Here is a 24,713-nt window from a genome sequence, read left to right on the forward strand (position 1 = left end):
GACCTGAAAATGCCAGCCTGGGAATGGGGAGTGGTGTTCAAGTCAGTGACACCAGGATCTAAAGTAGGCTGAGAGGTCAGACCTGCAGATGCCATGGCTGTGATGGTGGAAGCGACTGCCACAGGAGGTATGGGCTGGCCGGTGAACACAGGGCTCTTGGTAGAAGGGACTGGAAGATGAGTGGGTATGAAAAAAGGAGGGAAAGCTACACACATAGGTGTCAGGGATTCTTTTTGGCAGGAAGGTGGCTGGAAGGAGAAGGATGAGGTGCTAGAAGATGTGGGGAGGCTAGAAATAGAAGCCGCTGTAGCTCTGATGAATGAAAAGGACCTCCATTCTCATGAAGTGGAATTCCCTAGGACTGGATCTAAAGAGAGGAAGAGAATCAGCAGGAACAGGAGGAGAGTTTGGGACTGTGTATCTTGTTTCCTGATCAGTATTTGTGGTGGAGTTAGAGAAGGTAGACGGACAGACAGGCTTGGGGGTCTGGCAGATAGGTCAGCCAAGTCAGTGGGAGGAGGAGAGACCTGTAAAGTGTGGGTGACCAGGGGCAGGGAGGCTGCAGTCTCCAAGGCAGGAGGGGAGAAATGAGGGGTAGGCTGAGTGGCCCTGTGGTCTGCCATGACCCCGTTTGATCCTCCAAGATCTTGTTCCGCTGACACTCAGTGTTCCTCTCCAAGCTGCCCGGGTTTTTGGCAACAGCTGTGCAGGGAAGCTGAGGAGGTGGGGGCAGCTCACCTTGGCCCCACAGCAGCGCAGTGTCAGGGGCAGTGTCAGGGGCAGCACAAGTGGCATGGTGATTCTCCGTTTGCAGGGCCTACTGCTGGGAGATCCCGGTGGACAAGAGCTGCATGATGGGATGTCTGCAGGCTTTCGTCCTGCATCTCCTTCCCGGACGTCAGTGAGCCTGGAGAGCTGGGCCCACGGTCTGCACCCAGCACTTCCTTTGGTGACCTCTCGGGCAGCAGGGAGCAGCACGGGGTGGGGGCAGAGAGCACCACTGCATCTGGATCAGACTTCCACAGAGGCAGGGCATCTCCAGCAGGGCTGTGTGAGGTGGCAACGATGTGGCTTTCTTGGGAGATGATTATCAGAGACATCTGGGCTTTCTCACTCAAACTGACTTCTGGGTGCTTGGGATAGAGGTCCAGAGGCCCAGGACTGCACTCAAGGGAAGTGAGGATTCCATTGGTCTCCAGAGGACTAGATGTCAATGGTACATCCCCACTGCTGTGGGGACTCTGTGCCCATCGCCCTGTCCTTTGGTCTCTACTTGATTCTCCTCCTTTGCCATCCTTTTTCTGGTACCTTCACCTCAGTCTCCTTTGGGCAAGGAAGGTTGAGGTGACTGGATGGTACCGGCTTCATAGCCTTGACTACCTGCTCAGGTGGAAGGGAGGAGAGTAAATTTGCACCCTGGAGGAGGGATCTGTATGGTTCTTGTGTGTCTGAACATCATGGAATGACAGCGGACAGCACGGGCTTCTTTGGGGAGTCCCTCCAGTTCACCAAGGAGAGGATCCCCAGAGAGGAGCACATGGCATCTGGGATTGGATACTGCCTCACGGGTGTGATGTAAAAGCCAGCTGGTAAAGGCACAGGATCCCAGTGGAACAGCCTGTGACCAGGGCGGAGGGCAGGCACAGGAGTAGGGCGGTGTGCCTGGCCAGGTGGGGCAGCATCGTGGGCAGGGGAAACCAGAAGGCGAGGGCCAGGTTGGGGGACAGCAGTGGGAAGGGGACAAAATTTAGAAAGGAAATTGCCCATATAGAGCCTATTGTGCGCCAAACAATCCCCAGAATGGAGGCTGAAACTGGAGAGCGTCTCCATAGCTTCCAGCTCTTCTGGAGGTCAAACAGGTACTGCCCTGTTCAGCCTGGAGCTTGTGACATCTTTTTGGAACGTGTCACAGAGAAAGGGCACCAGGGGCACATGCAAGCCCAGTGCATGAAGAGACGGCATCAAAGGGCAAAGCAGAGGCCCCAAAGGCCAGCCCAGTGGAACTTTCTAGCTTCTGTGACTTGCTGCTGTGGTTGCAGCTATTTGGCATCAGATGGGGCCACCATGCCGGAATAGTTCAGGACTGGGAAGCCCCATCCCCAGAGCTCACCCAACCTGGGCACTGGCTCTGCAGGCCCCTCTGAGCCTGGATGTGTGTCCCCAGCCCTTTCCCCTGGGGTCCCGAGATCAGAGCCTGCTCAAAGCCAAGCAAGGAGCCACCCAGATCCTGCCAGCACGTGGCCTGCCTCCCCCGGGGACCCCTCGCCCCAGCTTCTCTGCAAGGCCTGGAGCCAGGCATACCTTCTCCAGTATCACTAGCCAGGCAGCGAATGTTCCTGAGGAGGGACGGGAGCTTGACCTGACTAGATGCTGCACCCATGACGTCCTTTCCTGGCAGGCAGGTTCTTCCTTCACTTCTTTTGAGAAATTTGGTAAAACAAACTTTAAACCTTAGAACAGCCTAGATTTTCTCTCTGGTCTAGTTTGAAGGATTCAAATATACAACAATTCATTGGGAAGCTGTAACTATTCAGATCCACCAAGGACCTAACCCTGGTTGCCTAGTGGTTAAGGTTTGCAGCTCTCACCGCCCTGGCCAGGATTTGATTCCGGGTCAGGGAACCTCACTGCCCATCTGTCCCTTGTCGTACGGTAGCTTCGCACTAAGCACATAAGTGCTCAGAAACAGTCTATTAACATGCAAGCCCTCATAAAATTATCCAATTTTCATTTAATCTTATTTCGAATTTTAAAATTGTTTTTTATGATCTAGAACCTTCCAACCTATTGCCCAGCCTCTTGTTGTATTTCCAATATACAGGGATTCTCTTAATATTTCCAAGTTATTTACAAACAAAAAACCAAAAAAATGACTTTGTTTTCCAATCACATATTTATCTATTTAGACAGTTGTTACCATAGCATTCAAAAGAAGTCTGAGAATAACATCTAAGAACAAAGATGGAAAGATGTCCAATTGTACCCATACACAGTAGGAGCCTTCCTTTCAGGCCCACATAGAGTAATAGCAACACAATTTTTCTTAGTATTCAAGGTCATTTCGACCTCATTTAATCTTTGTGTATCATAAACACAGATTTTTCTTGAAAAGTGGTTTCCAGGCTACACAAAGAAAATCAAACGTCTATCAGAGCTTTAGAATGATCAAGGAAGATGAATAACACAGTATAAACAAAATTACTTCTTTCCATAGGCTACACTCAGTAATTACACAGCAAAAGACGAAAAATCCAGAAGGCAGCCATTGATATAATGACTATCTTACATGTATTTTTATTTATTTCTAAGAATTGAAAGGGAACTATCAGGACTTCAAATAGATTTTGAAGAGATGACTTTAAATGGTAAAAAACTTGGGGAGCATATCATATGTGTGTGTGGTACACATTGTCTCTTAGGAATTTTTTTTAAGATAAGGTTGGCAAACCACAGTCTGTTGACCAAATCTGGCCCATCACTATTTTTGTACTGCCCTGAGCTAAGAATGGTTTTTACATTTTTAAGCGATTGGAGAAAAAAATCAAAAGAAGAATAATATTTTATAATATGTGAATATTACCTTAAATCCAAATTTGGGTGTCCATAAATAGTTTTATTGGCGCACAGCCCACCCGTTTGTTATGGTTTGGCTGCGTTCACGCCACAACGGCAGAGTTGAGTAGTTGTGCAAAGCCTGAAGTATTTACTATCTGGCCTTTTCCAGAGAAAGTTTGCCAACCTTTGTTTTACGAGCTTTCCCCTAAAGAAACAGTGAGGCCTTCAATAAACTGAACACTTCTTTACAGAGATTTCCTGTGTCAGTGATAGATTCTGTTTTTTTAAATAAAAGAAAGAAAATGCACAAACTCGGTAAAGATAAGACAGTTGCCATATCATAAAATAAAATTATAGACATGACTTTGTTAGATTTAGGATGCTTCTTTTTCCACTTTAGGTAGTGAGCATAGTTATTAAGAAGATGTGCTTTAAGGTCATTCTTTTTCCTTGAATCTTGATTAGTTGTCTGTGATCCTGAGCTAGGTACTTAACCTCTCATAAGCCTCGGGTTTCTGATAAAAATAGGGTAATAATTGTGCCAACCTCATGAAGTTATGGTGGTAGTAAGAGTGATTTTTTAAAATGAATTATTTAGCTCAGTACCTGGAACATAGTAGGTGTGCAATAAATTTTTTTATGATCATCCTCATCATGTGAAAATGTCACTTTCTGCTGGTCCACTCCATTGCTGCCTATCACTTCTGCTTTGACAAGGAACTCGGCAAAACCCTCCTTAGGTAATTTCACACAGCAAGAGCCCCTCTCTCTGTAGTATCTGCAGAAAAACTGTCCCAGGTGCACAAATCCAAGAGTGTATTTGACAGAGTGTGGAAAAAGGGAAGGCCTGGATGTCTAGAAACAAGGATCACACAGATAAAGAGTGCTGGTCGGCAGCTGGATTGAGCTGTGAGCAGGACCTTGGGATTTTCCATGTTAGACTCCATTCCAACTCTTTCTATGGAGAGCCCACAGTTCTGTGATGGGCTGTTGATGAAAGCTCTTTGATTTAGTAGCTAAAGTCTTTTTTTAGAATGGATGAAGTTTTCGTCATTTTATCCCATTTTATGTTAGGTTAACACTGTCGTTTTTCTTTTCTTTCTTGGTGTCTTTGATGATGTTTCCAACCAGAAATGCTCTTAGAAAATCATGAGGGTGTAATGCTGCAATTCTTGGAAACAGTGATTTTTTTTGTTCCTACTGGGCTTGCTGCTGCCTACCTCCTGCCTGAGCTTGTTCTTTCCCTAGAATCATGATGACTCTGGATTACTGCAGGAGAGCCAAAGCCCAGCGAACACATGGCTCCTTTTCTTTCCTCATCTCTAAGTGGGTCGTGACCAGCCTCAGCAGGGGTGGTCTCTTCTGCTCACTAGGGGCGGTCTGGAGTCAATTGATAAACAGCATGAGGAGGAGAACCTTCTTTGGTTGCTCCTTATAGAACCAATCTCTGCCTAAAGAGAGCCAAAAGGGGAGAAAAATCCCCTCGGACAAACAACTCCTTCATCTCCTCAACCCCTCAAAATCATTTACAGAAATATCAGAATTCCAGAAGGTAGCAAAAATCTCCACAATGCAGCTGAGAAACAGAATTTCTCTAGGTCCATTTCCTTTGTTTTTTTGATCATGTAAAAGTTTGTACAAATCTCACTTTTTTCACTTCCTGTGTTTTCTGTCTTGACATATTGTTTTGAGGAAAATCCCTCTGAATTTTATCCTTGTTCCTCAATAACAGTTGAACAATTATGGTTAATTGAGTTTAGCCACCCAAAAGAAGAACAAAATATTTTAGCATTCTTATATACTCTAGTTGGACTCATGGTTAAGAAGACGAATACAAACACCCAGACGTCACCCTGGTGTGTGGGGATAAAACCCAAAACTGTAATGCTCACACATGTGCCTGTGCGTGGAATGAGGCTGGGGAGGAGGAGGGTGGCCTCTGTTTACTGGTAGGAGTAGCTCTCATCATCGTATTCCAGCTCATCGTCATCATCATCATTCAGCAGCCCATACTTAAACTTCCGGTAGACAGTGCCATCTTGGCCCATGTAGACAATGTCATCATCATCATCCTCATCATAGTCCCGGTCCCTGTACTCAATCACTTGATCCTCTTCGAAGCTGGTGCTCTCGCGAGGGCTGCTCTTATAGGAGGAGTAAGACTTGCTAGGGTCAGCCAGTTTTTCATAGCGGACCTTTTCTGCTTGCTGGACTCGGCCCCGTGATTTCCTCCACACCATCACAGCTGCCCCGAGCAGAAGCACCAGCATAATGGAGGAGGTGATGAACAGGGCTGTCTTGGAACGTTCAGCTGCAGGCCCTATCTCACCTGCTCGAAGGATACACTCGTCTGTTGGAAGATGACCCAAAGGAAGAAGGCAGAGGAGAAGGGTGGGGAGAAGAAATGGAATGCAGACAATTAGTTTCTGAGATAAAGAACTTTATCTTTTAAACCTAAAATGGTGGAATCACTGTCTCTGATTTCCTTAGAGAGCACACCACTCTACAGAAGTGCACCCCGTGAGAGTCCCAGTCTGTGTCAGATGATACCAACAAACCCTTCTAGGAGGAAGGCCAGTTTGAGATCCAACGCGAACCCCCTCATCCCCATGCCTCATGGGTCAGTCACCAAGTGTCCAACCTTACCAATAGATTCTTCTATTTCCTGCCTCAGAAAGATACTCCATCTAGGGCCATGTTTCAGTTGTTACTAAATGCTCTACTTTCTGTTTCAATTCTGATTTTTTTAAGATTGAGTCCTCTCCCCAGCTACCTTTAAACCTGGTCTGACATGATTATCCCACTGTTCATGTGCAGGAGCAGATTATTTATAAGACCATTGACTCATTGCTGTAGAAATAACTGAAGTCAATCTGTTTCTTGACAGTTGAGGAAACCGAGGACCACAGAGAGGAAGTGAATTGTCACATTGTCAAAGGTAAGAGCTTGTTTGTGGAGCAATCAGAATGTGAACCCAGGAATCCTTACTCCACACTGCAGTCTGGAGACATTAAGGCAAAACACTGTGACAGCTGTTTTTTGACTTCTTGGCATTCTGTGGCTCTAATCTGGTAGGAGGAGAAGCACCACCTTTAAATTCTGACAACCAAGTTGAGTGACAAGGGATTTCTTCTATCAAACTTAAGATTTCTGAGGTTGAGGGCTCTGTCCCCTGTCATTCATCAGCCTCTTGGGTTTTTTTTTAAGATTTTATTTTTTTTTCCTTTTTCTCCCCAAAGCCCCCCGGTACATAGTTGTATATTCTTAGTTGTGGGTCCTTCTAGTTGTGGCATGTGGGACGCCGCCTCAGCATGGCTCAGTGAGCAGTGCCATGTCCGCGCCCAAGATTTGAACCAACGAAACACTGGGCCATCTGCAGCGGAGTGCGCGAACTTAACCACTCGGCCATGGGGCTGGGCCGGCCCCCATCAGCCTCTGTTTTGATGCCTTAGTTGAGAACATGGAGTAACCAAAACAGTATCACAGAAGAAAGGATTAAACCATAACTTCAGTGATGAGCTCATTTTTCTTACTTCTCCCTCATTTATTCAGTTGGTATGATTTGGGTAAGTTACTTAATTTTTTTTTTCTTTTCTTTAACTTACCAAACGGGAATGTGAAAGAGAGTATAAAAGAACTAGAGAAAAAAACTAGCAGCTTATGTTGGATGTACATGTTGAAATACATATTAAGTTTTCCGTAAATATTTTTAGAACCACCTGAGTCTGGTCCCCAGGATTCTTTTATGAGAGATTCTGGGTACATTATACATACTAGCGTAATGGATAGAATATTGCTGCCAGTTATTTTAGGGCCAATTATTTTTGCTTACTAGATATTGGATGAAATCAAGATGTGATGATGTACACCTAAAGTTTATATAGTATTGTAAACCAATGTTACCACAATAAAAAATAAATTAAAAAAAAGATATTGGCCAATTACATCTCATTCATCACCGATATGTAGCTCTGTCTCTTTTTGCTGTGATAAACAAGTTTTCTGTTTTATCATAACTTTCATTCTTATGGGATTTTGCGCATCAAGCAGAATTTCCTCCTCTAAAATAACAGCATTATCATTATTGCTTTTATCATTAATAATATCAGCACAGAATTTTTCCCTGGAGGAAATATTAAAGCACCAGAGGGATGGATAAGCCATCTGTATGTGGTACTTGGAGATGAATACTGCCCAAGGCAGGAGAGTCAAGAAAAGAACTTTGGAGGTTGTTCCAATTACTAGGGTGCCATATGCAATCATGCCTTACTATTCCCAGTCTTAGGTCTGCAGAGTCAGAGTTAGCCTCTGCGATCTGGCTTCTTTGAAGAGACAAGTGTCTCACGAGAGAATGAGGAGGTAATCAAGAGTATTTAGACTTTGGCAGAGTTGTCCAGGTGGATCTTCATGAGCCACAGAAGGCCAAGAAAAGCTGACTAAATAGTTCTTAGTGGTAACAGGCTTGCAAAACTCTATACCCAACATGTACACACTTCTGGTTTCATTTAAAGCCATCCATGTAATGAGGGTTATGATTCTTAGCTGACACAGCATGGATATTTTAGACCCTGAAGGTGGATGTATAGGATGAGCTGGGAAAATCAGCTGCTTGCAGGGGTGAGAATGCTGAAAGAAAGAAATAATTAGTTTTGGGGAAGATGATATCTAGAATTTAGTTGAAAAGGCTGATAAAAAAATAAAACAGAAACAGTTAGGTGTCTGAGATTTACTTCACTTATCAATGGACAGGCTCCCATGAGTATGGGGTCTTTGTTTGTCAGGCCATGTCTGAACCCCAAGGAAATGATCTGCCTCTGGACTAGAAAGTGCATTTTAAAAATTTATTTTTTCTTTCTGTAAGGAATCACTCCATTTGGGATCTTTTTAAGGTTGTGGCCAATGAGGACCAAGTACCCATATGGATGGGGCTGGGGGTGGAAATAGTTGGGGGACAAAAAATTGGTAGAAGAAGTTTTGTTTCTTCTTAGCCTTCAAGGAAAGTTTACTTCTAAAATGCCTTAAGTCTCTAACGGGAAGCACAGCTTTGGGCTGACTGACACAGAATGATTCTTCAACAGAATCAAGACGATATTGGCATCAACTTTGATAGTTGATTGTTTTTCCTTTTTTCACGGGAGGGAAGAATTAAAAAAGAAATAAAGTAACTTTATAAAGACAAAATTCTAGACCTTCTTGAGCTCTAATTTTGGAGGAAGCATAGCAGTAGAAAGAATGGGGGGTTTGCAGTGCAAAGGACCCCCAATCTAATTACAGATGAGCCTCTCAACAATGGTAGGGACTCGGGCAGACTAATCAAAGGCTTTGAGTCTCAGTCTCTTCATCTGTAAAACTGGATTAATAATACCTACTTTATGAGATGATGGACAGAAAGTTTCAAGTACAGTAGGCACACAGCAGGCACTCAATAAAGAGGTAACTCTATTGATTCTCCAGAACTTTCCATCTTCCTCCCTCCATGCTCCCATCAGCTTCCTGAGGACACACCCTTCCTCTGCAGGCTGCTCTCCCACTCCCCTTACCCATGGTGCCCTGGCAGTCACAGCACTCCTGGGCATCGGTAGGATCGGAGGCGTTGCAGCAGCGCAGGCAGCGGCCGTCATCCATGTGCAGCACCAGGTTGGCAGGGCACACCGTGCAGTTCTTGGCACCAGGTCCCTTGCATTCTATGCAGCTCTCATGGCATTTTTCACAGTTAAGTTTCTCCCCCTGTCAAGAACAACCAGGAGATTCTTTTTGAGTGTTGAGGAATTAAGAAGGCACTGGAGTTCCCAGATGGGGGTTCCATCTTGTCTCCATAAGGGAAGAAGGCTCGCGGGGGATAACAGGAAGATGGTTTATTTGAACTATGCAGAGGGAAAGACAGAACCGACTGTCTGCACCTGGATGGAACCATTGCTGGGCTTTACCCTCTGAGTTCTACTGGTAATAATAGTGGGAGAACAGGTTTCTAGAATAGCTCAGGTTACAACCTGAGGCTCATGCGCTGTAACTGGTCAAGGACAAGTTCTGTCTGGCTCATGCTAAATTGACTTTCATAGTTTAAAAAATTTTCTTTACTTTTGAACTTTGGGAGAATGGTATGATAGAAAAAGAAGGAACAGAAATTGCCTTTGTTGAGCACCTTGGCATGTTTCAGGGGCTGAGAAGGTGCTTTCTCAGCTGTTACAGCCTTTATTATTTCATCCGATTCCGGATTAGGAGTCAGAACTCCTGGGTTCAGTCGCAGCCTGTTACTTACTACCCATGTGATCTTTAGCAAATTATTTAATCTCTCTGAATCTCAATTTCACCAAAGTGGAATGAGGGCTGTTTCAGAATTTAAAGAGAACTCATATGTGAATATGCTGGGTTGTGTTAATTTCACCATGGAGAAATTTACTTAATTTCTAAAGTTTGGAAATGCAATCAAGAAGTTAGTGGACGAGAAAATCTATGGTTTCTGGGCAAATAATGAAAATATATCTCTCTTAATACAGTGAAGGGGTGGAGGAAATGAAAGACCAACATGAACTGTGTAGTTCTGACATTATTTAGATGTTTCAGGTTGGACAGTAGAAGGGTAAGAGAGAAGATATTTCTTATTTCTGACATAATATTCCTTTATAGACCTGAATCATCTTCTTTTTTTGGGGGGGGGGAGGAAGATTAGCCCTGAGCTAACATCTGCTGCTAATCCTCCTCTTTTTGCTGAGGAAGACTGGCCCTGAGCTAACATCCATGCCCATCTTCCTCTGCTTTATATGTGGGATGCCTGCCACAGCATGGCTTGATAAATGGTGCATAGGTCCATGCCCGGGATACAAACCAGCAAACCCCAGGCCTCTGAAGCAGAGTGTGTGAACTTAACCACCTAAACTTGAATCTTCTAAGGTCATAAGCAATGAATGTAAAGTTAATTCTGAGGCCTTCGTTTCTTAATTTCCCCATTATTTCTTTCCAATTGTCTCAGTTCCTTTGATCAAAATTAAGGCTACAGTAGGGTAGCATAATTATTCTATGATGCAATGGTAGAAGATTTTAAAATATTAAACCTGAACTGCAGTGAGTGTAGGAATTTTAGGACTTTTTGATTTTGCCCAGAATGACATGCAGAAACTAGCTCGCGTCCCTCTGTAGAAACGGCAGAAGGCACACCATGGCCAGCTCTCAGTACCTCTCCCACTCTGTATTCCCCCACCAGACAGTCCGAGGCACAGATTCCTCCCACCAGGTGGTAACTCCACACACAGGATAAGCAATCCAACGCTTCTCTTCCTGAAAGAAAAAAAATGATTCTAAGTTATGAGATTGACCTTGAATTTCAACCTCTGTCTTGATTCCAAAAACTCTTAGGAGCGAGGAATATGTCAAGTAAATTGAAGGAGAAGGGTGAATTGATTGAAGATATGAAAAAAAAAGTCTAGAAGTGGAGACCTAGAAATTATCTAATTAGTCCAATCCATGTAAACTCTGAGTTTGGAAACTGAAGATTTGAAATGACAAATCTTTGATTAACATAATAGGAGAGATTTTCAGAGAATGAGAAATCATGTAGAAAGTTTATAAGAGCTTTATTTGTCATTCTGCTTATTGTTTAACTAGTTTAGAGGACAAGGCTGCTACAAGCTGATTTGGAGGGTCCCAGAACTTGGTGCTTAAATCATGAGTAGGCAGTTCCTCATTGAGAAACAGCACCAGGCTTGGAACTTCAAATACTAGGGCTAAAAGGATTACGCAGTCATTTTGTCCAGTCGTTCTTAATTTTGAGGGTGGTGGTGATAGATTCCTTTGACGCTCTCTTGAAAACTATGAACTCTTTTCTCAGAAATTTGACATCCTATTTGTTTGTTTATTTTCTTAAGTAACTGAAAACTAAGGCCCAGACATGTGAAGTCACTCAATCAAGGTTACATAGGTAACGGTCAAGTCAAGATTCAAATTCGCCTTTGGTGACTCACAGTCAGCATCCTTTCTATCATTCTCTCTGCCTTAATACATGAACCACCAAGTAGGGGAGGGCTGAATCTATGGACTCTGTTTGCTGTGGAGGTGATGCCCCTCTCTCCTAATTCAGAGACCTCAAGAATGACTGATGCAATCATTTCCTTCTATGCAGCTATCAAGGGATAACTTCTGGAAAGAGTTTGAGGAAAGGAAACCTGAGCTCTAGTTCATTCTGTTAGGAAGGCCCTGGTGTTTTTGCTGAGAATTTCAAAACAGAAGAAGGGAAATAGGCAGGGCCTGGAATGTGCCTAGTATTGTGAGTTGGAACTTGATATACGTCTTCCCATCAGAGGAATGTTGTAAAGAGTGGTTAGTGGAGCTTGAACTAGAACCAGGAGTCCCGTCCTTCACCATCACTATGGAGTTAAATTGACTTTTCATGTCGGATCAGTGAGCTCAATCATTTATAGTGTTTTTATGGAAAAATTAATTCTGAGCTCTGAACAACAGCTTAGAGAATAAACCTTTATTACCCAATTGCTTCTTAGATGGGGGGCTGCCCGTAGTGATACAAATTCAAAGCCATTTTATTTTTGTTTTACCTCTAGCTTCATGCAGAATTTCCTACAAGTTCTGGAACATAATTGTGGTCTCTGATGAAAGACTCAGTCTTCCTCTACTTCCTTCCTTCCCATCCTACATTTTTCTAAAATATAACTTAGGTGCCTTACTCCAATTTTAAAATATAAAAGTGTGGATTTGTGTTTTTGTTTATTTTTTTCTTTATGAAGAGAAATTCAGCGTAGGAAAAATTAAGAGGGAAAGAGGCAGTAAAAAGGTTAGGTCACAAAAGTTGTGCCTTAAGATTGGTTACATTTTCCAGAAGACCAGCAACAATTTGGCTGAGGCCTTGATCCTGAGCCATCCCCAAAGGCACTACTTATCACCTCTGGGTGACAAATCAGGACTCATTTTACATATCCTACATTGATTAATTGCAAAATCTGCATACTTAGGGTACCCAGAGTCAAACCCTAACAAAAGGCAGTTTGTTAATTTCCAGAATGTTTTCTAGTGTTTTCAAGCTGAACACCCTACATTTATCATTGTTTCTAAGGATCTGCAAGAGCCTTGAGACTTGTAAAGACAGCTTTGGCATTTCCTCAAAATTCAGAAGAGCTTGCCATCTGCTCTCTCTTGGACTGACCCCCACGGGATGAATTCAACCAAGCAGAGCGACCCCTGGGATCTGTCCACAGTGTCATTCCATGTGGACAGAGAGAGGCTGCTCACAGGAGGCTTCGGGTACCAGGCCTGGATTGTTATTTAAAACAATTTTGTGAGGAGGATAAACAAAAAGTTAAATGTGTGGAGGCAAGAAATGAGCTAATCTTGGAGGAACCAGTTGCAACAAAGATGCATATTAAGCCTTAGTATGTTATACTCCCCCCCAACCCCCTCAGAGCTTTTCAGTGTATTTTTTTTAACACTCTAATAATATTGGGCAGTCAAATGTGAATGAAATACAATCTATTTGGTAAATTTCTTATTTAGGTTGCTAAATTTTCCCTGAATCTTTCGTATATCCTCATTTCTTAGTATGACAGCTAATATTTAAGAAAGAAGGAATTCACCCTTTTTTTCACCCAGTTTATAACCCAAGAGAAAACTTGTCCCCAAAGTTTGTCATCTATATATTGCAAAGCCAGAATACAGCACAAAGATTCACTAACCAGCAAAGGATGGGTGTGGTAGGTGAAGAAAGGATGGCAGAAGAAATGAGTGTCAAGGACAGAAAGCTTCAACCAGGCCTGTTGGGGGTTCAAGTCAAACACAGGAGGGGGAGGCACACACGCTTAGGATGGCTTACAGCCTCACCCAAATATGCCCAGTAATCCCTGGAATACAATCTCAGGGAGACTGTGTTGATGATTTTTTTTAAGCCTTTATTTTTTTAGAGCAGTTTTAGGTTTACAACAAAATTGAGAGGGAGGTGCAGAGATTTTCCATTTACTCTCTGTCCCCGCATACGCATAGCCTCTCCGTTATCAACATCACTCACCAGAATGGCACACTTTTTTTTTTTTTACTGGCGATGAACATCACCCAAAGTCCACACTTTACCTTAGGGTTCACTCCGTGTTGTACATTCTTTGGTTTGGGACAAATGTATAATGACATATATCCATCTTTATAGTATCATACAGAGTATTTTCACTGCCTTAAAAACCCTCTGTGCTCCGCCTATTCGTGTCTTTCCAGGCCCCACCCCTGGCAACACTGATCTTTTTATTGTCTCCATAGTTTTGCCTTTTCTAGAATGTCATATAGTTGGAATCACACAGTGTGTTGCCTTTTCAGATTGGCTCCTTTCACTTAGTAATATGCATTTACGTTTCCTCCATGTCTTTTCATGGCTCGATAGCTCACAGCTCTTTAGCGCTGAATACTATTCCACTGTCTGGATGTGCCGATGAACTTTTGAGACTGGGAATGCTCAAAACCATGATCCTTAATTCACCCAGGAAATCTCAAACCCAATTAAAGAAATTTATAGTTTTTCAAACTGTGCTTACAACATCACTAATAATTTCTTCAATCTTCACAAAAGTCTTAAAAAGCTGCTGTTGTCCTGTTCTCATTGACTGATGTTAAGAGACACTAACTTACCTAATGATGGTCACCTGGTCTTGATTAGAAACCAAGCGCCCCTTCTCCCCCCACTAGCCCACCGTGCTGCAGTAAGCGGCTGGAGCTAGGGTTTTCATATTTAGCAAATTAAAATACAGTATTTTATCTCGCAATCTTAGTTAGAACAAAGGCTCCACACATCTAATAATGGTGGTATCAGAGATACCTTCAATTGTCTAAAAACCTAATAGAAAGTCAATATTTACCATGATATGGTCAATGACAATGGGAACTTTCCACTACTCTCCCTCCCCACCCCCAATTCAATGTATTCTCTCATTTGTTATCTTATTCTGATTAGAAGTTTTGAGCGGCAAGTATATGTGCCTCTGGAATGAAAAAAAGAGAACACAAATTAATGATTACTTAATAACAGTTTGGAAGGCTAATTCTTTCAAAGATGAGACAGCCGCAGAGAGAAGAGTGGGAATCGCTGTGCTAGCGTTTGCAAGGACTGCCGGGAAGAGGTGGGGAGGGGCAAAGGGGCGGAGTATCAGATGGAGCTCCAAGAGCCCTGCCTGCTCCAATCAGAGCAGCTCTGCCTTGATCAAGGTACATAATAGGATTCAGCCTAAGATTGCATCTGAAGAAAACGGCCAACTGCTGAAATGCCATCTGAAACCACGGTTCTACACTAGAAATGTGCTGTCCAATACAGTAGCCACTAGCCACACGTGGCTATTGAGCTCTTGAAATATGGCTGTCCAACTAGACTTGTGCTGTGAACGTAAAATAAACATCAGATTTCAAAGACAGTACAAAAAAAGAATCTATCTCAATAACTTTTATATTGATTCTATGTTCAAATGATAATATTTTGGATATATTAGTTCAATAAATATATTCTTTATAATATATATATATATTTCCAAAGTATTTTTATCTTTTTAAATGTGGCTACTAAAAATTTAAAATTATATGTATGGCTTGAATTATATTTCTATTGGATAGTGCTGATACACCATGCTGTGAGATATATAAAACAAATTCTAGGACTAGTATGAATAGCACTCATAGGTGAGTTTAGATTTTCCACTAGTCTAAGCACTTCCTGGGTAAGAGTCATTTATGTTTATGTTACTGAGAGTCACTCAAATAATAAAAAATTGTTATTGCGCAATCTCTCCAAGTTTTTGTTTTCCGGGATATGTTTTTTTCTTGGTATTAAGACTTGGGCTTTGGTTGCAACCAGCTGAGGAAAGAGGGTGCCGTGACACTGACCGAGCGTTGCAGGAAAACGCACAGATGGCAGCCCAGAGCAGGAAGCCACGGCTCTTGCTGAAGATCAAGACCAGCCCCGCCCCGCCTGCGCGTACCTGGCCCCGCCCAGCAGCTCCGTAATTAACATGACTGACTGCAGGTTCCGCTGAGCCAGCAGCAGCTTCCGCTCTTCCTTTTTTTTTTTCTTATAGCTTTTTCTGCTCCTCTGTTTGTAGCTTCTCCAGCTTTTTCTGATTCCTACGGAATTCACAGTCCTTCTGTTTCTGTTTCCTCTTGCAAAGCTTTTTCTCTCTCCAATTCTAGCTCTTCTGTTTCCTTTCCTCTGCTCTCTGCCTCTCCTCTTCCTCTTAATTGAGGCATCACTCAGCTGTTTGGTCAAATCAAAATAAACCTTGATGTTGGGGGCCATGGCCTTACAGTCCTCGCCTTTGTACATGAGTTTCATCCTGCACAAGATGTTAGTGACTTGGATGAAGCCCATGTACCTGCGGTACTGGATATACGCCTTAAAGTTCAAGCGTCCCCCGAAACTGAAGGTGTGGAAGTTCTGGGCCATCATCTCTTCCTGTTAGGGGTCCAGCATGGGGATGTGTATGTTCTGTATCTCCCTAAACTTCTCAAATACTTTGACCAGAACCTCCTCACTGGGCTTTTCTGAGCCCAACTCCTCCAGGGGCAGCCCCTCCAGGTGAACTGCGTCTGGCCTCTCTCCTGGCAGCGTTTACTTCATATTCTTCCCCTGCGGAAGAAAGAGTCCCCTTGGTGGCAGGTTGGGAAATGGATTTTGAACTTGGCGGCGTTCATCTTAAAGATGTTGGAGAAGCCACTGAGTTGGATGGTCTTGCCATGGAGGCAGGCCAGGAAAGACTTGACCAGACTTTTGTTCTCTACCTTGCCCTCAAAGTGGACGAAGCTCTTGGAAATCTGGAGGGTGGAGAATTGGTGATTGTGCCCCATGCCCTTCAGTCTTTCCATCACCTCCCAGCTGGGGATGGACTTTCTGGTCTACTTCAGCTGGTGATCTTTGTGATGGGCTTGAGGTAGAGGCTGTACAGAGGCAGAGCTCCACCACCTCAGACGTTATGGTCTATGGTAGCTGATGCCACAGCCGTAGCATTAGGCCAGCATGGGGCTCCCCTTGTGTCCTAAGTGGCCACCACTCTGGCCGAAGTTGTGCCCCCCCCCACCTCCCCGCCCCGACCCCAGCAGGGGCTGCCTCCCCACCCAGCATTGCCTCTGTCAGCCGAAGATTTCCCTGAGGTGACCCGCCCCTGTGCTGCCTGCCCTATGACAGTGCTAAGTGCTGGAGATACAAAGGTGAGTAAGACACGTTAAGTTGTGCCTTTGAGGACCTCAGTCTACGGAGACAGGCAAAGGATAAGTAAATTGTTAGAGATATGCCCTCTGGGCTGCAGGGACCTTGACTGTCTTGTTCACAGTTAGATTGTCATTGTCTGGCCATCCTGCAGGATAAATATTTGATGAATAAATAAATAGGTGAATGAATGCAGAGTACTAAGGGAACACAGAATGGAGGAGGGAGGGAAGGCTTTCCAGAGGAAATGCTGACTTTAACAGATCAGTAAGAGGTAGCTAGGCAAGGCAGGCTGGAGACAGTAGTCCGGAAGGAGAAAGGGCAAGGTTGGCTCAGGTTTGCAGTAACTAATTATGCCTGGATTAGAGGCTGGCACAAGAGGTGATGAGAGATGAGCCTGAATGTGAAGAGTCCCATGATGAAGAGCCTCCTATGAGAAGCTACTAAGTTAGGATTCTATCCTGAAATCAATGGAGAGTCATTTTTTTTTTAAGTGTGCTTTTTGGTGAGGAAGATTAGCCCTGAGCTAACATCTGTTGCCAATCTTCCTCTTTTTCTATTCTCCCCAAAGCCCCAGTACATAGTTGTATATCCTAGTTGTAGGTCATTCTAGTTCTTCTATGTGGGATGCCACCACAGCATGGCTTGATGAGTGATGTGTAGGTCCGTGCCCAAGATCTGAACCAGTGAACCCCAGGCCGCTGAAGCAGAGCATGTGAACTTACCTACTCGGCCCTTGGCCGGCCCCTGGAGAGTCATTTTTAAGCAGAGAAGCATCATCGTGATATTTGTGATGTAGAAAGGTGAATCTGAGAGCATATGGAGGACTGGTTGGATATAGAGTGGCTGATACTGGAGCCAAGAAGACCAATTAGAGAAGTGGTGAATAATTCAGGCAAGGGAAGATAAGAGTCTGAACTAAGGCAGTGACACAAGAAAGCCAAGAGGGGCAATGGAATTAGGAGATATCTAAGGGATAGATTTGACAGGACTTGAGGAGAAATTGACTGTGGGGATTGAGAGAGAAGAAGCAGAGGGTAATGGCCAGGTTACTGTCTCAGGCAACTGGGTAGGTGGTGGAGCCATTCATCAAGTTAGGGAGCATAGGAAAAAATGGTCTAGGGATGGAGTGAGGTGGACTGAGAATAATGCACTTACATTTCAAGTCCGGGGTGTCTGTTGGGCATCCAGTTAGAGATATTAACAGGCAGTTGGATGTACAGAACTTGAGCTCAGGAAACCATTTGGGAAAGAGAAGTAGATTTGGGGGCATCAAGATACCGCTGATACTGGATGCCACCTTCGATCTGGAGATGGCTATGTTCATATGTACTTGGAAAGCACTTAGGAAGAAGTTATTTTAAAATTTCCTCAAGATAGTGCTCAGGAAGGTCAGCTCAGTGGCTAGACAGCAAGGGTGGTTGATAGTCTTCTCCCAGAATGGGGGAGCTGAGTTTTCATCTTGTCATCCCCACTCCTTGACGTTTTTATGTAATGAACCTACTGCTCCAAGATGAATGATTTTGGAAGGGAAAGGAAGCAAGATTAGAAGCAGGCTCTAACTGGTTGGCCTTTGCTTGTTTCATCCAAAAGTCTTAAGTACCAAAAAGTAAACAAAAACAAAAAAACCCTGCTCTAAAATACACTCCCTCCCCTGACCCCAGGCACTTGGATTAGAATGAGGCTGGGCAATAATTTAGGGCAGGATGCTCTTCTAAGACTCTGATTATCCATTAGGAACACATATACCTAAAAAATCACATGTAACTTGAGGTTCTGACATGGCCCCTTCACTACAAACTTACTGAAATGGTAGAATAAATATAAACAGAGAGAACCAAAAAAAAAAAAAAAAGAGAGAGAGAGAGAAAGAGATAGGTGGGCTCAAAAATAAGATGAAATCTCTTTGGACCAGAAAGGGAATATAAATGCAAAATAGTAGTCAGACTCAAGCCACTCGCCTGCTTTTCTCTGGGCCTAGATGTAGGCAGTGGTGGCTGTAGTTCAACTTTTCTACTGTAATAGGAACTGAAAGTGTTTCATATGAGACCTGGGCCAAAATCCAGGCTTAGAGTTTAAAACAGGAGTCAAGGTGGACTCTCTGCCCTCATTGATATCACCTCTGACCAGGAACTACTCTGAGCTGTGGATCGGATTGCTGATGGGATCTCTGTCATCAATATCACCTCCAGGAATGCTGGAACATCCTGTTGCTAGACTGAGTTCACAGTGAGAGGCAGGGATAGAGCTAACCGAAAAACTACTAGACTATAAGGAGTAAGGATAAAGGGAGAGAGGGAGTGAAGAACCAAAAACAAAGTCTCCTGTTCAAAATGAGCTTAAGACCAAAATTCCAAAATATATACAGAAAATAAATGCCAAGAAAGATGACAAACACAATCAAGAATTAGAACATGAATTTAATTCAGATAATATTTTATAGAAAAGTTTGACAAAGTTTTTAAAATTAGCATGTTAAAGTGTTCAAAAAATAAGACATAATATACATAAAAATAATAAATTATGAAACCCAAGCAGGAAGATATGAAACAAAGATAGATGGATATGAAAAAGAAACAATTAGAAATCTTAAAAACAAGCCATTTAAATAAAACAACTAAAATAATAGATGGGCTTAACTTTAGACTAAACACAATCAGATAACAAACTAGGGAAATGGAATAGGGTGCTGAAGAATTAACTTAGTATAAACCATGGAGAGTCAAAGAGATAAAAATATAAATGAGCAGGTACGAGACATAAAGATCAGGATCAAGATCATAGAGCAAGAAACTCTGAATTATCTTTAATAAGGAATTCCCGAAAAGGAGATTGGAAGGAAGGGTGGAGAAACAACACTTGAAGATCTAATAGCTGAAAAATTTCCAATTTGCAAAAAGACATTAGGATTTCTTTGTTTTCTATTCATTCAGCAAACATTTAATGTACACTTACTATATGTTACACTCTAGACTAGAACAGGGGAGACAACATGAATGTGGTGCAATCCTTCACCTGAGGGTCTCACACTTAGTAGGAGAGATGGATATGTTTAATTAAAATATAATGTAAAAAGAGCTATGGTAAAACTGTGTACTACAGAATCAAGACGAAGGAAAAACGTTTCTGAGAGGACTGAGAAAAGCTTCATAGAGATTACATTTGAGCTGGGCCTTTAAGTTGAGAGTTCCCTAGAGCAGTGTTCTCTGGGAAGAGGAAAGGAATGGACAAAAGTCATGGCGGCATGAAAGAGCATGACTTATTTGTGGCTGCTGAGTGGTTCTATGTGGTTCTAGGTTCTAGACTATGTGGGAGGAGAGTTGAGACATAAGCTAAAAGGACTCACTGGGGAAAGAATTGAATCACCTTTTAAAAATGGAAAACATTTATTGAAAGTTTATTGAAGGACAATAAGTAAATAAATACCATGGAGAGATATCCCATGTTCATAAATACGGTAACTTAGGGTCATAAAGATGGATTCCCCCCCAAATAAATTAAATGCAACGCCAATCAATATCCAAATGAGTTTTTAAATGAAATGTGACTGATTATGAAGTTTATATGGAAGGAGGGTAAGGAATAACCAAAATCATTTTGAAAAGCATAACAGGAATGTACCCTGTCTGCTATCAATGTTAATCTAATAAGTTTTAACAATTAAAACATTGTAGGAGGTATTTCTTTCTTAAATATTGAGAAGGAGTCACTGTGACCACCTTTCTATGGCAAGCTGTGGAGGAAAATGAGCAGGGTTGAGTATTAGAACGATCGCTCTGGCATTATAGTACAGGATGACCTGGGTTTGGAGGGTGGCAAGACCAGAGTTGAAGTGATATGCTGGCTGCTTCAGAAAGTCTGCTAAGAGATGCTGAGATGGAAAATGAGGACAGTGAGGATAGAGAAAGAGATCTGAGTAGAGAAATGGTTAGGAGAGAGAATCCACAGACCTGGAGTTTTCCTGTGTTGGAGGTAGGTGGGTTGGGCAGGAGGCAAGGGAAAGAGAAGAGATGAGGAGAACTTCAAGGCCCCTAAGCTCGTAATTGATTGGACGGTGCGCCATGAACAGAAAGAGCGACTATCAGAGGAAACCCCTACTGTGTTGAGTCTGGGGTATGTTGATTTAAGGATCTCTGGGACAGACAAGTGGGCATCTGGAAGATAAGAATGGGGCTTGGCAGAGTTTGAGGCAGACATCTTAAGTAGTTGCCGAAGTAATGAAAATAAATTTCGTTAGGCAGATTCCAAGTTCAACAGGTAGAGAAGGAAGACAGAATAGGAGGAAAACACTGCCTGGAGGCGATGACGCTCTATCTGGGCCTTGAAGGATGGGAGCATCTGAAGCAGCAGCAGTGTGTGCAGGAGAAGCCGAGGCTAGAGGGCAGATGCAGAAGCTGAGAGAGAACTGAGCGTGCTGGAGAGAATTGGTTATGAGGTTGGCAAGCGAGAGGAACCTCCAAAGGTGGTGAAAAGGAGAGAGTGGCTAAGCAGGAAGGGAAACTTTTCATTTTTCACTCACATGCAAAACGAGAGAGGCGCCCTCACCTTTGCATTTATCGCAAGTTGGATGGCATCTCTCACAGGTCTGCGCGCTTTGCTCTGCATAGTAATGCTCTGGGCAGGTGCGACGACACTCTCCCTTGGAGCGGAGCAGAAAGAAAAATGGATCGCAAGACAGGCAGTCTGTGGGCCGCGGGCCCCGGCAGGCCTTGCAGCTCCTGTTGCACCTCTCACACCGTCCGGTGGCGTTTTCTGCATAATATCTGAAACCAAGGGGGAAGTGAAGATTAAATGCTAAGCTTTGCTCCTGAGTTGAATGTGGTAGAAAAAACACAGACAGACAAGGTTTATTTACAGGACAGGTGACTTTAGACTCTTCAGTCATTAGATTCATTGCTAATTACACTAATAAATCTAATGATTCTCAGTTTTATTATTTGTAAATTGGGCATGACAATCCCTCCCCTGCTGTTTGTGAGGATTAAGTTAGATGACACACATGAAAGGATCTAGTTCTTACCTCATGTAGTAGCACCACGATAATGGCTCACTACCTTCGCCTTCTGCCTACCCATGTGCTCCTCCCATTTCACATGAGCTTTAAGTAGTGTGGAGCGGGGTCAGCGAATAGAAGACATTTTAAGTGTACCTCTGAGTGGTTCTTCTAATTTCTCAATTTAAAAAGCATCTTGAAATAGGAAGTGACGTGAGTGATGTTGACGTTTACATAATAGATGTAACCTCTTTCGAAAAGCTTTTTAGAGTCTAAATATAACAATAATCATCATTCATTAAGTTTCTACAATATACCTGGTAGTACACTAGGGACTTCGTAAACATTGTTTCACCTTACTGAACCTGAAAATGAGACACTAGAGCATGGCAGCTAGGAGCTGGCTCCCTGGAACAAGACTGCATGGGGTCAAAGCCTAGCCATACCACGGATGAGCTGTATGACCTTAGGCAAGTCACACAACGTCTCTGTGACTCAGGTCTGTAATGTGGGGCTAATGTTAGTGGCTAAAATTAAACAAGTTATTACTGAGAGAGTTGCTAGACCAGTGTCTGGCACATTATAACTAATGTATATTAGTGATAATTATGAATTGTATGATTAATCTTTATAAGAAACCTTATGGTTTAGATACTATTATCACTATTTTACATATGTAAAAACGGAGGCTCAGGGGCCAGCCCCACCCCCAAGTGGTTAAAGTTCCACGTGCTCTGCTTTGGTGGCTGGGCTTCGCAGGTTCAGATCCCTGGTGAGGACCTACTCCATTCATCAGCCATGCTGTGGCAGCAACCCACATACAAAGTAGAGGAAGATTGGAACAGATGTTAGCTCAGGGCAAATATTCCTCACAAAATAAATAAATGAATGAATAAATAAAAAAAAGGAAGAAAGAAATTTTAAAAAACCCCTGAGGCTTAGAGAATTTAGACAACTTGCTTAAGGTCAAACAGCTAGTGAAGTGGGGCAATATGATTTGAACTTCTCTCTTAAATACCACTGTAATAAAGCAGTGCATTATTTGAAGGTAAACAAAAAATTTTCAAGTAAAATAGAAGAGAGCAAAGGAATCATTGTCAAAGATGAACTTCTAGAAGTCCTCTGACCCACCTCAGCATCTCTGGACGTTGCACGCTGAAGCCATCCTAGAAACCCGAAGGCTCACTGTTGGTTTCTCTAATGCAAAACTATTGGCCCATCAGGTTTGTTTTGTTTTGTTTTTTTGATGAGGAAGATTGGCCCTGAGCTAACATCTGTCCCAATCTTCCTCTATTTTTTTGTATGTGGGATGCTGCCACAGCATGACTGCTGATGAGTGGTATAGGTTCACACCTGGGAACCGAACCCTGGCCACCAAAACAGAGTGCACTGAACTTAACCATGTAGGCCATGGGGCTGCCCTACTCTTTGATAATTTTTAAAGCCTATTTGGTATTGATAAGCTTTCTTCTCCACAGTTCCTATTGATGCCTTTCATCTTAATAACAGTCTATAATAACAACATTAGTAAAGAGCGTTTATGCTGCTTTAGAGTTTATAAAGTATTTCCCCTCACAGTGTATCATTACATTATGATTTGATTCTACAACAATCCTGTGAGATTGATATTATTCTCTCCATTTTACAGATGAGGAATCTGAGGCTCAGAGAGGTTAAGTGACCTTCCCAAAGCTGCCATGTGTGGCTATTAATACACAGAGGAGCCAAGACTAAAAAGCAGATCTTCTGACTTCTGTCCTGTGTATTCCCTCTGTGGATCAGTATGGTTTTCACTTTTCCCTGTTGCTTTCCTTCTTGAGTCTTATGTGGTCTTTATCAACAATCAGTTCACGAGTGATGCTTTCTTGTGTTCTCTTTTCATCAGCCTGTCTCTCAAATACCTCCGAGTCTTCCTGAGTGACTAGAGCGGTCACTGTTCCTCACCTGACTGCAGAAGGAGAGATGAGGCTTGACTTGCCACAAGCTGAGCCACAGGGGGACAAGGGTCCTCACTCAGACCACTGACAGGTGGCTAGGTAGAGGTGGACTCAGCATTACCTAGTCTTGGTTTTAGTTTTCAACAAGTTAGTGGAACTGAAATAAACTTTAAAAAACCTAATGGAGGGGCCAGCCCAGTGACATAGTGGTTAAGTTCTCACAGTCTGCTTCAGTGGCCTGGGGTTCTCATACAAAATAGAAGAGGATTGGCACAGATGTTAGCTCAGGGCAAATTGTCCTCAGCAAAAAAACAAAAATTAAAAATTAAAAAATTCTCAAAGAGTAATCCTAAGGGAAAGACAATGAAGAGTTTAATGGATCAGATTAAAAGAAGAGAAGAGTCCAATGGCACCGCTTACTTTGATGACTCTTTTGCATGAGATGACTGTGAAATCTCTGAGCCTCATGCTTGAAGGGGATCTTGTGCATAAGTACAAACAATAACTGGGGCCTTAAAGAACTTGCTCTGAGGTTAAACACCAAAATAATTACGTGCACTGGGACAGGGTGCGGAGGATCGTATCCCTGCCTTTCCGAGGCAAAGAGACGTAACATACGAAGTTTATGCAACGCGTGTGCAACATTGATCCTACAAAAGGAACTAGTTCACTTAAATATCTCCACTTATACCTCATTTATACCTCACTTATTCTCCATCAGAGATTTATGGCAACCCATACCTTTCATCTCCTCCCAATGGGTAACTTGACACACCATGGAATAATTGTCTTCTTAGTTCCATGGTCTGCAATCTATTTAGATCACAGGATTATACTCTTGTGTGTGTATAAGAGTATTTAATGACTTGATTTGAGGAAGATGGAGATTCTTTATATGGGATCCATATCTTTTCAGGCACTTATGAGGATGAAGGGCTAAGCCAGGTAGCCCCATCTCCTCTCCTGTCTGGCAGGGCCCTTTCTTCATTGATCTGTATGGTTGGTGTTTTTTTAAAGGCGGCTAATGTGTGTGTCTCTGTGCCGAGTGTTGTAGTAG

The 24,713-nt window shown here is 43.0% G+C and overlaps 1 protein-coding gene and 1 long non-coding RNA gene across 4 annotated transcripts in view; one reads left to right on the forward strand and one right to left on the reverse strand.

Annotated features, from left to right (window-relative positions):
* LOC139078543 (uncharacterized) lies at window positions 1–15,818 on the forward strand. Its single transcript, XR_011531552.1, has 3 exons — window positions 1–127; window positions 6,443–6,493; window positions 15,383–15,818. It is a non-coding gene; the product is annotated as an uncharacterized lncRNA (long non-coding RNA).
* The window catches only part of PCSK5 (proprotein convertase subtilisin/kexin type 5), a 436,496-nt gene continuing 414,657 nt past the window's right edge, over window positions 2,875–24,713 (reverse strand). For all 3 annotated transcript variants that reach the window (XM_008515633.2, XM_008515632.2, XM_070590114.1), the window contains 4 exons: window positions 21,272–21,489; window positions 10,730–10,830; window positions 9,096–9,282; window positions 2,875–5,905 (listed from right to left, as the gene is read on the reverse strand). In XM_008515633.2, coding sequence (XP_008513855.2) covers window positions 5,499–5,905; window positions 9,096–9,282; window positions 10,730–10,830; window positions 21,272–21,489 — 913 coding nt within the window. In that variant the 3' untranslated portion in view covers window positions 2,875–5,498. The remainder of the gene's footprint in view (window positions 5,906–9,095; window positions 9,283–10,729; window positions 10,831–21,271; window positions 21,490–24,713) is intronic.

Source organism: Equus przewalskii, chromosome 22 (genome assembly GCF_037783145.1).
Source record: "Equus przewalskii isolate Varuska chromosome 22, EquPr2, whole genome shotgun sequence".
Lineage (NCBI taxonomy): Eukaryota > Metazoa > Chordata > Mammalia > Perissodactyla > Equidae > Equus > Equus przewalskii.